This window comes from Dermacentor albipictus, chromosome 1, assembly GCF_038994185.2.
Source record: "Dermacentor albipictus isolate Rhodes 1998 colony chromosome 1, USDA_Dalb.pri_finalv2, whole genome shotgun sequence".
Lineage (NCBI taxonomy): Eukaryota > Metazoa > Arthropoda > Arachnida > Ixodida > Ixodidae > Dermacentor > Dermacentor albipictus.
This window is the reverse complement of record NC_091821.1, coordinates 32,432,655-32,447,947: the sequence shown is the minus strand read 5'-3', so window position 1 is coordinate 32,447,947 and position 15,293 is coordinate 32,432,655. Positions and strand designations below refer to the sequence as shown.

At 45.4% G+C, this 15,293-nt stretch overlaps 2 protein-coding genes and 1 pseudogene across 3 annotated transcripts in view; 1 reads left to right on the top strand and 2 right to left on the bottom strand.

The window, feature by feature from the left end:
• The window catches only part of LOC139054798 (uncharacterized), a 336,285-nt gene extending 327,506 nt beyond the window's left edge, over window positions 1–8,779 (bottom strand). For both annotated transcript variants that reach the window (XM_070532421.1, XM_070532423.1), the window contains exon 1: window positions 8,644–8,779. The gene's annotated coding sequence lies outside the window, so the exon portion shown is untranslated. The remainder of the gene's footprint in view (window positions 1–8,643) is intronic.
• LOC139054727 (uncharacterized) lies at window positions 222–2,911 on the top strand (annotated as a pseudogene).
• On the bottom strand, window positions 3,166–5,469 carry LOC139054721 (uncharacterized). The gene is made up of 3 exons (XM_070532239.1): window positions 5,317–5,469; window positions 5,108–5,207; window positions 3,166–3,587 (listed from the first exon to the last, which is right to left on the bottom strand). The coding sequence occupies exons 1-3, from the start codon at window positions 5,467–5,469 to the stop codon at window positions 3,166–3,168; spliced, it is 675 nt and encodes a 224-aa protein (XP_070388340.1).
• Window positions 8,780–15,293: the final 6,514 nt, after the last annotated feature.

The following is a 15,293-nucleotide window of genomic DNA, read 5'->3' as shown; positions in this document are numbered from 1 at the left end:
AGTTAGAAAGGAAAGAATGTCAACGTCTCTACCTTTAGCTTGAAATGTTGTTGCTGTGCTGTGGTAATACATGTTCTTCTGTATACATTTAGAATTGGTGCTTAACCAAGTCATTTTGCTTCATATTTGTTGTGGGAAATATGCTATGTGTTTTAAGTGTGCACAGAGGACAGACCTCTCGTTTACAGAGGACAGACCTCAGGCCGAGACCTTCCGTAAAGATGACCCTGCAACACTGGCTGTTGAGCCCCAGGCCAGCACCAGCTCCCCCCCCCCCCATTCACACTGAGGAAGAACAAGATTCCAGTGAAACCTGCAGCCAAGGTGCGCTAAGAACAAAGGTTAATCTGTATTTTTAAATCGTGGGAACACCCATAATAATTATTATTTTCTACTTCAGCCATACCTTCCGACGTCCTAACAGTTACAACTGACATTGGTGTCCAAGTCAACACCCTTGGCGCAGTGCGGAGCCAGCCACTAAGCATTGCTGCGATCCGAGATGAAAAAGCCCTCAATGTTCTTACTGGTCTGCCCTGCTTCCAGCTTTTCTACAACTTGTGTGACCTATACACAGATTGTAGACTACTTTCACATGCAAAGGGATTTTGCATCTCAAATGAAGACGCTGTGCTGCTCACGTTTATGAAGATGCAGCACAACCTGACATTTTCAGTGTTAGGTGTACTTTTTGGTGTTCATAGAACCACTGCAGCCGACATCTCGACATCTTTAAAGCAAGTGTGACAGTCCTTGCAGCAATATTGCGAGAGGCAGTCTATTGGCCAACAAAAGAAGCTGTCGTTGACAATATGACTGTGTGCTTTAAAGATTACACCACTGTTCGCGCAGTACTTGACTGTACTGAGATACCATTGCAGAGGCCCAAGGACATGGAGTTTCAGTTGCTGACTTACAGTTGGTATAAAGGTACATACACAGCTAAAATTCTTGTCTCTGAGACACCAGGAGGACACATCAGCTATGTCAGCAATGCCTATGGGGGAAGGGCATCCGATTCCTTAAAGGGCCCCTGAAACGGTTCGGACAAATTTTGTAGACTCGTAGCGTACAGCCTAAGTAGAACATTCACACCACAGTTTAAGTGAAGCGTTACGTATTAATGGAGCTACAAGCGATTAGAAGTTACCCTCCTCCTCAGCCATGCTTTTCCTCCTCAACTCGTCCGCCGAGTGAGCGGGGCTAAGCTCCGCCTTCACTGGTACTGCGTCACGATGCGACGTCACATCGTCCACTTCCGGGTGTTTTGGAGCCCGCCCCCGCCCGCGCGATACCTCTCCGCTAGCTGCTTGGCTGTCGACCCCAAGCGAGAGCTATCGAAGCAGCGTGCGTTGCGAGCATTCTGTCGTAGCGCCGAACGTGTCTGGTATTCCGTTAACCACAGGCAAGCTGGTCATTTCGGCAAATGACTGGAGGCATAAACTCAAGCTGATGACGGAACTTTGGCGTAGACGTACGTGAGCGGCCTGATCGGTCTGCATGGTCCAGACACTTGTTGGCGCAGCGCTTAACCAGTCAAACAAAGCGCTAATATTGCTCTAACGAAGTGTAAAAGATTTTAAACATTTATAAAAACAACGTGTTGATGATTACACTCCTGCGAAAAGTACGCACCAGCAGCAAAGAAGGAAACGCTTCGTTGCTGCTACTGTGTATGGTTGAGCTCTATGCCACCAGGTGGCTGCACCGTGCAGACCATTCACACTTGCCCTTCTGCTCATTTCGGCTCATCCCGTTACGGCACAGTCAAGCGGCCAGATCCTGTCCCCTTGCGCTTACGTTTGCCCTAATACGGGACTCGCGAAACGCTATTGCGTTAGTAATCTTCCGGTGTAAAGTGACGGCCACAAACGCGCAAATCCTGCGCAGCAGCCAGTTCGCTCGTACGCTGCCTTGCAGAGGGACACGATGTCGCAGCTTGACATATTGCCAGTCGCTACGTTTGCAGCCCACAAGGCAACAAAGTCGAATCATAGTGCTCGCGAAAAGACTGACACCAACTCTGACCGCGGAGCTCTCGTCAAAATGGAGTACGTTGTAACACAAGCAGACGACACTTGCTGTGTGCCGGAAGTGCTTAAGTGTACTGAAAAATTGTTCTTGTGCATTCTCTTTATGCTACTTTCTTTTTATAAAAACAAATTAAGTAACATTCCAACTATTACGAAGATCATTTGTTTACCATAAAGTTAGAAAAATTATCGATCACGCGCCCTGGTCAGCCAATCGGATAGCTCGCCCCACTGACGTCATATGGGTTATTTCGGTAATATGGGTAGGGGCGGCTTAAAATTCCGCCGAGCAGTACGCTGCGATCGGCAGCGATGTGCATTTTTAAAACCTTATAAATTACACGCTTTACGCAGAGCACTTAGACGTGTCAATTAATGATCAGAAGGACCTACTCTAACGACTCAGTACGTTTGTAGAAAATCGTCAAAAGCGTTTCAGGGTCCCTTTAACTAAGGAATGTAGAGCGTTGGAGAAGTTTCTACCTTCTATAAACAGTGTTATGGTAGATAAGGGTTTTCTGATTGACAAATTATGCCTTGAACACCACATTAAAATGGTGCGTCCACCTTTTTTGAAGAACAAAAAGCAGCTTTCAAAAGATGATGCTGAAATAAATCAAAACATTGCTGCAGCACGAGTTCACGTGGAGAGGGCAATCCAGCGAATGAAAGCATTCAAGATTTTGGGAGGAAATGTAGGAATAGAACTTTTTCCTTTTATTGATGACATTCTGCAGATCATAGCTGGAATTGTGAACCTTTCTAAACCAATTTTCAGTGATGACAAGTTTTTTAAATTAGGAAACTATATTTTAACACGACAGAGCACGCAACAGAGAGGCCACGTAAACAAGCCTGCATTTATTTTTGGTCATTAGTCGCACCGTCTAGAGAATCTGTAGATGCTGATGGTCCTTAATTTTGCTAACAGTGGTTCAGAGGTGAACATGTATTTGCATGAAAACACTTTCTTGATGTAAAAAATCCTCTCTAAGCAACGATCTTGTTGCAGAATACTCACAATATAGCTCAATAGTGCAATGAATGCGACACTAGGGTTGTTTGTACAGTCTGCACCTTTGCAATCAGTTTTCTGTTCATTATTAAAAGCAATGTTCACATCTTGAGTTTTTTAATGAGTTACGTATGGGAGCACATAAGACTTAAAAATATATACAGCTCGCTCTACAGCAGTGCTAAAAAACTCTCTATCAAAATTGGCTTTTAGCAGCAACAAATTCTCGCTGTCCTGAAAAAGAAAGAAATCAGCTATCTCTACTTCTAGAATCCCCATTTGCACTTGAATTTGGCAGAAATATCTACTTGTTTTCTTAAGGCTTAACTTGCCGTTGCTCAGTGTTGTTAGCTCCTTAGCCTGAAACCTTTCCAAATTAACTGGGCATTTTACTTCTAGCACTCTGGTAGCACAGCAGCTACAAGTAACAAGTACATCTGGACTTGCTCCAATACAAGGGTTTTCTTTGGAAATTACAAGGCCTATGCTTTGTAGTTCGAGATTTTGGTGTGTTGTTGTGGCTAAGTAGAAGTCTTTTGCTGTGTTCTCAAGCAAGGATGCTCTTGACATAGCTGGAGTTTGCACCATTTGTTCCCTCATCACTGACCTAAGCAGAGGGCGCACGTCATGAGGGCCCATTTTTGTTTTCAGTGTATGCAGTCGCGTGTACACAGAGTAAGCAATAGATGCTGTTATGAGTCCTTTCCTGTAGAGCATCCAGTGTTGTGAGTTCACTTGTTGCTTTGTCAAATGCGTGATTGTCTGAATGTTTGATTGTGTGAATGTCTGCTGCAATCGTATATAAATGTCTTCTGTTGAAAGTGCCCCCGCTTCTACTACCTTGATGACGGCTTCTGTCAGTGCTGGTGGCCTTGCTTCGCAAGACTCTTCCTTATTGTGCTCCAATATTTCTCCACATGCACTGTGTTCATTTGGCATTGGGGTTGTATTTGCTGCATCTGCAGCTCTGCAGTCTTGTTTGCCACTTGAAGATGAGCTGCTGGCTATATCTGCTGGATGCGTGGGGTTTCCTAGAATGCAAGCACATTGTGTAAGTGCCAAAAGTCATGACCGCAGCTTGACAAAATGCCACCACATGAGTGTATGGTATATTGTTGTGCTGTAAAGATGGCAAGCACACGTACATCAACACTAAAAACAAGAAACAAACACAGACCGTGCTAATGTCATTTGTGTGCCACCTTGTGTGTGCAGTGCAACAATACCGCATGCAGTGCTGCCATACCAACTAGCCCCAATCGAAGCACTTCTAACAACACATGTACAGTCCAATTTTGCTCATTGTACATTATCTGCCTTGTATTAATGTTTAGACTCTATGACTGTGACTGGGAATTATGTCCACAATTTGTAAAATTAGTTGCTTTATTGTTTTGATTTTATTTACACCTGCAGGTTCTAGTAAAAGATGACTACATGTAGTGCATTGGTCATAAATACAGTTGGCTCATTACCGAAACTTCATTTGTCTGTGTTTCCTTGTAAGCATGTGCTGTAATGTGAAACTGTCAAAAAAGTTTACAGGCCATGGAAGCAGAGATTTTGAGCAAATATTTGTTTTAACGTCTTCCTGCAGCTTAAGTGGATAACACAACACAATAAACTTGCAATCCACTACCTATGCAAGTTATGTTTGCAGCAACCAGCACCAAAGTGTGTAGATAACATTAAGTGGTGTATGTGGAAGAATCTGTAGTCAGCCTTACAGGTTCAATGAAATGTACATTGCCGTCCACTGTTAAAGGGAGCAGGAATTTTAGTGGTGCTGCTGAATTGCATGTCACTGCAGGTTTCAAAGTACCTGGGCTTCCTGTTTCTAGCAAGCAAGGTGAAGCAGCAGCAGTTCCTCTCTGAGTGGTTGCACAGTGTGTTAACAAGAATTGGCTAGTACGAAGAGCTGGAGTGCTTCTATAATGAGCAATTCTACCAAATATGTTCTCTCTGACAGTGGGTTGTACATTTCTTGTAGTTGGCATTATCTGTGCACAAATGATGTTGGCAGCCAGTCATGACTTAATGGTAGTAAAGGTGTACTTACTGCTTTCACTGTGCCTGAATGCTGTAGAACTGTAGGGCAAAGCATGCAGCAGCCTGTTTAAGGTGTCCTCAGTGGGAAGCTTCGCGTGGTCACTCGTCGCCTGAAACATTTCAGGAATAAACATCTGTATTTTACTTGGTTCTTCTTTATTTTACTGCTGCTATAACTTTAACGTTCCATTAACCAAGTTGAAAGTAATTTTTGTTTACCTTTTTTGAACAAGGAAGATCCACAATCTTCCTTGGCACATATTTATCTTTGACACCTGCCTTGAGCTCTTTGCCCCACAGCTGAGGAAGATCAGTGGAAGACAGGATGTCAAAGGTGTCCCTTGCATTAATGTGCGGGAGGAGTGCAACCATGTGCTTGCATTTGTGGAACCTGAATGAATACATGCAGAACCAGCTGTTAGCTTGGAGTAATATACATGCTTACTGAATGAATCGATGCCATACTAACAGCCATATATACCCACAGAAATGATATTCGGTAATGTATATAGAGTGGCACAATAGAAGGCTGCTATGCTACTAACGTAGCGGTGCTTTCTTGTGCTCAGAGACATGCATAGATGTGCGATCATTTTACTCAAGTTTGTTGAATACTTCAATTCTAATTGAAAAGAAGGATAACTCAGGGGGCTAATTTTGTTAGTGAGAACCATATGAAGCCAGTAGATAATGAAGTCAACAAAAGCAGGGGTAGTAATTTGTAGTTTTTCTGGTTGGATTATGACAAGAAAGTGGTCAAATTATTTTATAAAATTTGTAATATTGTTTAAATATACGCTGAAAGTGATCAAAAGATTTCATAAAAGAGTACTTTTAAAATGTAATGCTTCAAAAAATTTGTATTTTAGTATTTACACTTTGTTTTTACCCCGCTTTGCAGCTGCAAGTTGTTACAATAACTTCTCTGTCTTTCACGGAAATTTCCAGCGTATGCGGGTTCTTGTTTAGTGCCCACGTTTGGAGAACAAGCCCAGCAAACGTTATTGTGGCATCTTTCTTCGCCTTCACATTGCATGCTACCACATATTTCGATTCGTAGACTGCTTCTCCTTCCAACAGCAGTCGCGAAGTCGTGAAGCTTTGGTCTATGAACTTGGTGATGCTCGATAACGGCAAGTTCACTGGAATGGAAAGGAAAGGGTAAGAAGCACATCTAAAAAAGCATGGCATATGCTGATGTTTGTATTAGCACCAAACAATTAATGTACTGGATCAAGAAAAATAAACAGTGGGGAATAGCTCGCCGAAAAGACCGATAAATATGCAGTGTCACACAACTTGGCAAATAACGATATTCAAATGTCCAAGAATTTATGAGAAACGAAATATAGGATTAAATTGTCTCGACGGCACATCAGAAATTGCCGTAGGTGTCGAAGTCCCTAGTTATAAGAAAAATCTTTTTGAACAGCTCTGACAGTGTCCAGGCAACAAAGGTTGCATCTGTACTGCAAAATGCGCATATGCAGCGGCCTAAAGCTCGCGGCACGGTGCGAAAACACGCTCGCAGCGAAACCGAAACTTCATGCGCGGGCGTGCATGCAGACACTCATTCGGTCGCTGCGAACCATTGCGATCGCTGCATTGTGGTTTCATTTTGTTATGCTCCATATCGTTATACAAACAGCCCACTATCAGAACATATTTCACAGTTGGCTCTCGGCAATTGCCTACCTTTCACGCAAGAAGCCGGTTCGGGAGATTCCATCGCGGCGACCGCGCTCAGTGGGTGCTCACTGTTGTATTCTGCAAAAATATGTGTCTGTAGACCATTCTGTGCTTTCTGCTTGCCTAAGATTATTATTTAAACAATAAAAAACTTCTCTCGTTTCGAAAGTACTTACAGAAATGTCGGGGAGAGCTCCCGCGTGGTGTTCCCAGCGAGCGCTGACAGCAAAACCTACGAGGAGCACGTCACGTGATCCCTCATACCACGGCAGCGAGGCGCTTCCGATAGAGGGCGACTCCGTAGCTCCTAGCCGCCAATATTCAAGGAGCAAAAGCCCTCAGATTTTCTCTCGCGCGCCCGCTCTTACTCGCACCTGCGCACAAACGCCTGGCGATCCCTTATATTAACGTCTCGTGCACGTACGCACTAGTACGCACGGAGTAGAGGAGGCGAGAGGTGTGTCGCCGCTCCAGCTGTTCCGAGCTTTTACTCGCCTGTGACGTCATGACTCCGCCCTACGCGCGTGGAGCGCGAGGAGGTTACGTGGCTCGGTGCTCTCTCGCAGGTGGTTGCAAGGCAACGCGAGAGGGTACGCTCCGCGGCGGAATTAAAGCGTAAACAGCTTCGCTGTTAAATAACTTCATGGCACCATCAATCGTTAATTTTGTTCTCGTGTTGTGAAAGTTGGCCGATTTCGCAGTCAGCCAAAACTCAATACAAGTACAAGTTGAACGTTTTTAGTTTTATTCACACATTCCATACCGGAAAAAGACTGACCTCCACGCAGTGTGAAAGCGTCAATATCCAGAAGGAATTTTCATTCACAGCTGAAATTTGTACACAATGAGCGAACATTGATTCCAGAAGATCCAAACAAATGTGAAAAATAACCTTCACGGGCTGGTCACACGGAATTTGACTATCACGTATGTTATGACGGTGACACATCTTTTGGCTTACAGAAAGAAGGTAGAATACTATACATGTATTTCATTGACAGCTGGAGAAGTAAGGACCGAGATAATTATAAACTGGCTGCATGCCTCTGCATGAACATGAAGTAGCCTATAATTGCTCTCATTATTTGAACTACATGCCATATTTCTATAGCATATTTCTATAGCGCTTACAAACGCATATCATCTGCATATCGTCCTACTTTGCGTCATATTCATATATACAGAAAAGCACGGCGAGTATTTTAGGACACACTTTTGACACAACAGGAACGCAAGGAACCAACCATTCATTAGAAAAACTGAATAGCACTCTTCATCGCAAGAGGGATTGCTAGTTCGTACTTAATTAGCATTAAATACTCTATACTTCTATTACTGGTATTATTAAAATTCATTTTGCTGGTAAAACGAGCAACACTGCGCCTCGTATAAAATATAGGTGCTCAAAAACTTGCACACACCGAAGCTGTGCCTAAAGCTATGTAACGGAGCGTACGGTACTGTTTACGCTCCAAAATTCAGACAAAATAGAGAGCGTAAACCTTCTTCAGTACGGTATCTTAGTAATGGTGCATCAAAACGCAACAAGAAATTACGTGCGTGCATCCTTTTGCCGTCATTGCTCTTGAAGTTTGACATTATGGCTGTCTTTTTTTTTTACTTTAGCCTTGGCTGTGTGTGTCGACAAAGTAAGGCGTGCACAAAATGTATATGCCGACAAACACGCACTTAAGCCCTTCAGTGCAAGTATTTCACCGACAGCAGACGGGCTGCCATCATGACGAATTAGACGAGCGACACTGCTCCTATGTGAGTCCATTGAGGCTTCTACAGAACTGGTTTACTCATGCAAAATGAATACCTGCTCAGAAAATAAAGAGAAATACTTGTGCTTACCATTTGTCATTAGAAAACCTGAAAAGCTTCGCAGAACTGGGATTCTCGGCGCTGGAACACCACAGACCCGTGCAGCACATGTGAGGCCGCGATTTAGCCATCTTCGTCTAATGCTTGGTTGACCTGGTTTCCTGCGTCTTCCGTTCGTTGCACGCCTGACCAAGCTTCTCGGTCTTATCTTCCACATCTTCATACTTGGGACGACAATCCAAGCAGATGACCAAGTGCAATCCGACTTGTGATATCGCTGAGCAAGTGGCAAGGGTGAGCGAAGGTAAGCTCGACGGACGCACGAAGACAACCACTTCCCGCGCTTCGCCCGATTTAAAATTCGCAAAAAAAGAAATAAAAAAATAAGTTAGAATGTCTGGCAACCACTTGGAGCGCGCGTGTTCCTTGATACCGAAACTAGCACTCGCCTTCCGGGGGTTGCCGAAACCTTGGCGTTGGTACGTCAGTTTGACGTCATGGATTTCAAAGTATGTCCCCTCATATGAGCCGCTGCGGCATATGCTAAAGTCCACGAAGCTGCTAAGTTCAGCCCTTGGCTCGTTTGGAATGCATTTTAGTTCGTCTTTACCGGTAAAAAAAAAATAACTAGGTTAGAGCGGACGCCATCAAAATTCATGACGTCACGGCGCGTTGCTGCGGGAACTTCAAGGCGGCGTCGCCAGCTATCTTTGGTTTTCGTCTCTTTTTCTCGCTTAATAACCATCCTCTCACTGTAAGAGTGGCTTTTTCAATCACTGTTGAAATGTAATTTAATAAGACATGTCAAATTATTTTTCCCTGTAATTTCTCTTTAGCACTGGACGATCGGCTTCCCCTATTCGTGCCTTTTGTGGTGAGATCAGCCGTGTGAAACACTTGACCTGGTTGTTGCCGCAGTTCAACTTTGATAGGGATTCCTTCGCAACATTAGAGAAGAGGGATCTTCCACAAGCGAGATTTCAAGACGTCGTGTTTCCCGAAGGGCCCGGAGTACAATCAGGAAAGGAGTTTTACAACTGTTGATTCGCTTTCTTCGAGACACGGAAATGATCAACATTTGGTGAGAAACCATTGTCAACAACGGCTGAAATTCTCAGTAGGAACAATTGCCGGCCAAGTATGCCAGGCTAACCTCGCCTGCTGCAACACCACCACCATCACTATACCATCAGCACCTTCTGCGAAGACACGGAATGAACCGTGAGGATAAAGTTCGTGAGAGCCCTGGCTAGTGACCTTAACAGCCATAGAGTTTTGCTGCAAGACTTCAGACTATACTTCCAATGCGCCATACTTCCACCGCCACAGGAAAAGCGGGTAGTAAATGAAAATTTCGACGATTTTGCACAGCTTTGCTGGTCCGCCGATATACTGCATTGAGGCATCCTAAATAATTTTGTTGAGGTTCGATTTTGCAAGTATGCTTGCGTCACACCAACACCCGGCTTCTTTTGAACGGTTTTTAAGGTTTGGAGCTAATTCGTATTGTTCGGTAAGTTTTATTCAATAAATCCAACTCACACGCTGGAATATGTGTAAAACTTCAGTGAAGCGGTTAGTTAAATGTAATAGGACTGAATGCAATGCGTACCTAATTGTATTTGTTATCATCCTACGAAATTTTAATTTCATGCAATGCTTGTATTTATGCATCACAAAGGTCACAACTTTAATCTCACGCAATGTTCATGTTTGTGTGCTACACCATTCACAACCTTTGCAAAAATGCAAACCCCATTTAGGGCGGATTCACAGCGTGAAACGCCTTCGCAGGAATGTCATGAGTACGAAGGCGATGTATCTTGTTTGTCCAGGGAGAAATGGTAATGAGAGGTGCATATATGTACAAATACAATCAGGACACCTATTTAAATTTACTTAAGTATTCTATACCTATTGTGTCAAAGTAAAACATACCCATTCTGGAGGATTGGCCAAGAATGGGCCCATATACAAGGACACGTACCTAGCGGCCAAATTCCAAAATGGCCAAAAGGCATTCTAGCTTATGCGCTCCAAAATTTTAGACGACGATGTTTCCTCCCGGGATATTAAACGTTCCTTCACGCGACACTCCAGCTCTACTACTGAATCTCGAAGGCAGAGAAGGGGTCCCCACGGTTCGCTAACGCATCCCTCACTTCCTGAGCTAGAGCTTCGTAACCAGGCACTCTCACCATCCGCTCGAAGGCACCGCAGAAGAGGTGCCTTCGAGCGGATGGTGAGAGCAACATTACTGGACCACAATCACCGAGCAACAATCACCGAGCAACTTTACTGGACCACAGCGCGCGAGGCCGCGGGTTGTGTTCCCAGCCGCGGCTACCGCATTCATCAAGGAACGGAGTGCAGAAACGCTCTAGCGTGCTTTGGGTAGGCGTTAAGCAACTCCAGGGGGTCAAAATTAATCAGGGACCCTCTGCTACGGCGTCTTTCATAAACGCTAGCTGTGTTGCACTGGAACGTTAAAACTAATCAATTAACCAATCAAACAATTTGTTCCCTCGAAGCGGCCGCTCCAGTTTGCCTTTGGATAACTGTCACTTTGACATCCAAGAAGTGACCTGGTGGTCCGAACCTTGTATTGACTTCTTTTGAATGATTTGAATGAGACGCGATCAGACTGTTTTGAAATCATTCGGGCAGTACATACACTAACTGCAATTTAATCCATCCATTGTACTGAGGCTTCTGTGCCGGAAAGAAATGCACAATAAATCTATTCGCAATAAGCACTTTTTCGAGCACGTTGAGTTAGTCACAGTTATGGTGGAATAAACTGCAGGGATTGTAAATCCTTCATTTAGGCAGCAGATGAATAGCCGAGAGGGCAAGTTCATGCACATGCCTGAGCGGAAAGTTGCAAAAGAGTAAGCACACTGTAAGCACAAAGCTTTCTTTGCACCTATTATTCGTCGACACCAAACGGATGAGATACTGAAACCATGATTCGAATAGTCCTATTACGTCTAAGGCCCACAAAGAAGCTAAAGAGGGAATCCTGGGGTAACCGCCGCGGTAACCCAGTGGCTATGGCGTTGCGCTGCTGAGCTTGGGGTCGCTGGAAAACCTCCGTGCCTTTCCTCTCTTCTATCTATGTATCTCTCTCTTTTTTTTTCTTCCCACAATCTCTTTGATCAGTTTAGGGTAGCAAACCGTACGCGCGTCTGGTAGACCTTCTTGCCCTTGTTTCTATCACTCTCCTCTTCCGTCTCCTGGCGCAGATACTATCGAACATCATTGTCAAAGTAAGCGAAGCCCGTACTGTTTTCTAACATACTTTTATTCTTTTAGTTTCTCGTTCGGTTGAAGCGTCGTCGTTTTGTTCATCTGTTACACAGCTGCACCTCGCGATTCAGCAAAGACATGACAACGAGACGCGGCTCTGTGCGCGAACTTTGTCGCAAACGCGTGTCTCGCTTTTGTCATGCAGTGTTGCACCGCATGCAACGCTGGGTGCGCCATTCCTGTCGCGGACCTGGGCCAATTCCGAAGCAGGTTCAGTGCCACATTAGAGCCTCAGAGCCCTAGCGCTGTCACAGAAAAGGGTAAGAAAAAGTGGCGCGCTCTTACAATTATAATTGTACATTCCGCTGGTCGTTTCCAAGCGCTCGGAACGCATCCGCCGTGATGGTGCTTTCAGTGCCCTGCGTTCCAGCTCAGAGCGCTTGGAGGCGCAGTCACCTTCGACGTGAGAACACGACTATAACACCAGGCGAAGTTCCGCTCTCTTGGCCCCTCTAGCTTCTGCCGCTGGTGAAGCGTGGCGCCTGCGTGCCATGTTTGTTTACAACAAAAGAATCGCTCAGGTGTTTCCTCTCCCGGCTGCCAATTGCTCGGGCGAGAGGCTGAATGTTAGGCTCGGTGACGCTTTCTGTAACTCCGGTTAAGAGCGGGCACTGCATTGGTGCGATCTCAATGGGAGCACGGTAGGAAGAAGCCAAATGCATCATAAATAAATTGCTGCAATGCGACCTATTAAAGCGTTAGCTTTCACGAGGAAACGAGAGGTGAGGTTGCTGTTTCCTCGGGCCACGCATGCGACATGTGGTCTAATGGGTAGAACATCACTCAATTCCGCGGGAGCAATGGTTCAACACCCTCTATCAAAGGCATCACCCATTTTTTTTTTCTGTAATGCGACAGCTTGCGTTAACCTATTACCACACAGCGCGTTCTTGCGCAGATGTTTTCGCTCTCTCTCATGCAACACCACGCTTCTCGATCGTTTCACACTTGTCCACGCGCTATTCCCATGCCAGCGCTTGGAGCTTCACCTCCCTCCACTGAGCAATTCAGTCCAGAAACCTGCCCAGCGACCGACCGACCCACGCCGAACGCCGGAGAGGTACAGGCAAAGGAAACTTCGCTATAAAACTCTTTTACTAAAAAAAAAAGCACGGAAAAATCCTGGCAAGCGAAAGTGCGAGCGATACTTCAACTCCGCAGCGGCTTTTCCCTAGTATCCTACGCTATATAGCGCGCCTACACTCTAAGAAAAAAAGGAGCGACGCTTGCTCCATTAAGGGAAGAACGGCGATGTGCCGTATATGTTCGTCTTTAAATGGAGCAAGTTTCCTCCCTCATGCATGGGAGCAACGGTTTCTCCCTCTCCAACACCAACATAGGTGACTCCAGGCAAGCGAAGCGATAGATGCGACTAGGCCTACGAACTGTGCTAGTTCGCGTCATAACGTACGCGTCATAAGCATAGTGTACGTTACTGATACGTGCAAAAAAGGAAGAAAAAACACACCCTCGCTAAGCTTTCTTTGCTTGTTGCTGAATAAAGTATAAAGAGATAGTCACTCATTAGCACTACAATGGTCGAAAGATCATGGCTATATGACAAGGTACCAAGGCATATGGTGTAGGGTTTGGAGGACGGACTTCGGGATGAAAACCCCAAACTTGGGAGTATTTATTCTACATTATATACAGAGAGGTGAGAGTCAAGTACCAGACGTACACTCATTACGGGCCGGCAGCAACTCGGACGCTGCGGCCCGCGGCAAGAAGTTCGAGAGAGGTGAATCAGGGAATGTCCCAGAATCTCAGGTCTCTCTGGAAGGCTCACTGTAAGTCACATCATTTTTGACCAATAGGAAAGTCCACTCCGATGACGCCACTTTCAGCCAATGGTAGGCGCCCGTGCCGCGGTGTCACACCTGGCGGCTCTCTGCGGTCTTGCCTCGCAGACTGGCAATGCACTTCTAACGAGGAGAAGGGGAGGGCTGCTCATGCTCCATTGTCCGAGGCCCACCTGCTAATCCCGGCGGCGCACGAACTTGTTGGCACGTGAACTTGTTGCCTTAAACTTGTTTGCTCGGCCGCTCCTCTGGAATGTGCTTTCCTGCTTCGGCATTCCTCAATTAGCTGTGCTGCGACTCGAAGTGGTTTGGGGAACTCGAAGTAATCGCAGGAAACAGCTCCATATCTAACAATGGATGTAGGCAGCTCGAGTGTGTGTGTGTGTGTGTGTGTGTGTGTGTGTGTGTGTGTGTGTGTGTGTGTGTGTGTGTGTGTGCGTGCGTGCGTGCGTGCGTGCGTGCGTGCGTGCGTGCGTGCGTGCGTGCGTGTGTGTGTGTGTGTGTGTGTGTGTGTGTGTGTGTGTGTGTGTGTGTGTGTGTGTGTGTGTGTGTGTGTGTGTGTGTGTGTGTGTGTGTGTGTGTGTGTGTGTGTGTGTGTGTGTGTGTGTGTGTGTGTGTGTGTGTGTGTGTGTGTGTGTGTGTGTGTGGATGGATGGATGGATGGATGGATGGATGGATGGATGGATGGGTGGATGTTATGAGCGTCCCCTCTGGAACGGGGCGGTGGGTTGCGCCACCAAGATCTTGCTATTGTGCTACCTAATGTCCTACTTAGGTTAAACAAGAAAAAAAAAGGCAAGAAAGAGCACTATGAACTCCCACAACCAAATTTTCTGATTCCCTATTGCGAACATTGCTTTTGTACGCCTCCGTTTTTTGTCTTTTCCCTACTTTTCTTCAAACAATCCTCCCATGGCCCTTTACTAATCCCTATTGCGGACATGTTTACTCTTCCACTACCCTCGCTGAACCCAAGGACTTCGAGGAGGCCAGTGGTGCCTAAATCGGCCACTGGGCAAACGTCTTCACATTCTAATAAAACATGCTTCATAGTTTCCTTAGCTTTACCGTAGCGAGCACATGCTTCTTCTTCCGTCTTATATCTCACTTTATAGGTGCGTGTTCTGAGGCATCCCGATCTCGCTTCGAGATGTAATGAGCTTCCCTTTGAGTTATCATAAATTGTTTCTTTCCTGATTTCGCTTTTTCCTCTTAAGTAGTTACTCATGGCAGGTTTCTTTTCCATTGCCGCCACCCATGAGATGATTTCAGCCTGTCTGTCTTTCCGCTTGACTTTCTCTTCGAAAAGGGATGAGTTTCCCTTTGAGTTATCATAAATTGTTTCTTTCCTGATTTCGTTTTTTCCTCTTAAGTAGTTACTCATGGCAGGTTTCTTTTTCATTGCCGCCACCCATGAGATTATTTCAGCATCTCTGTCTTTCCGCTTGACCTTCTTTGTTGCTGTGTTGCCCATCCTACAGGCCGCATACTTGCTGGTAAGCTTCCTAGTTCTTTTCCTCCACTGTGAATAAATGTTTTTCCTGTACAGATACCTGAAAACTCTCCCAG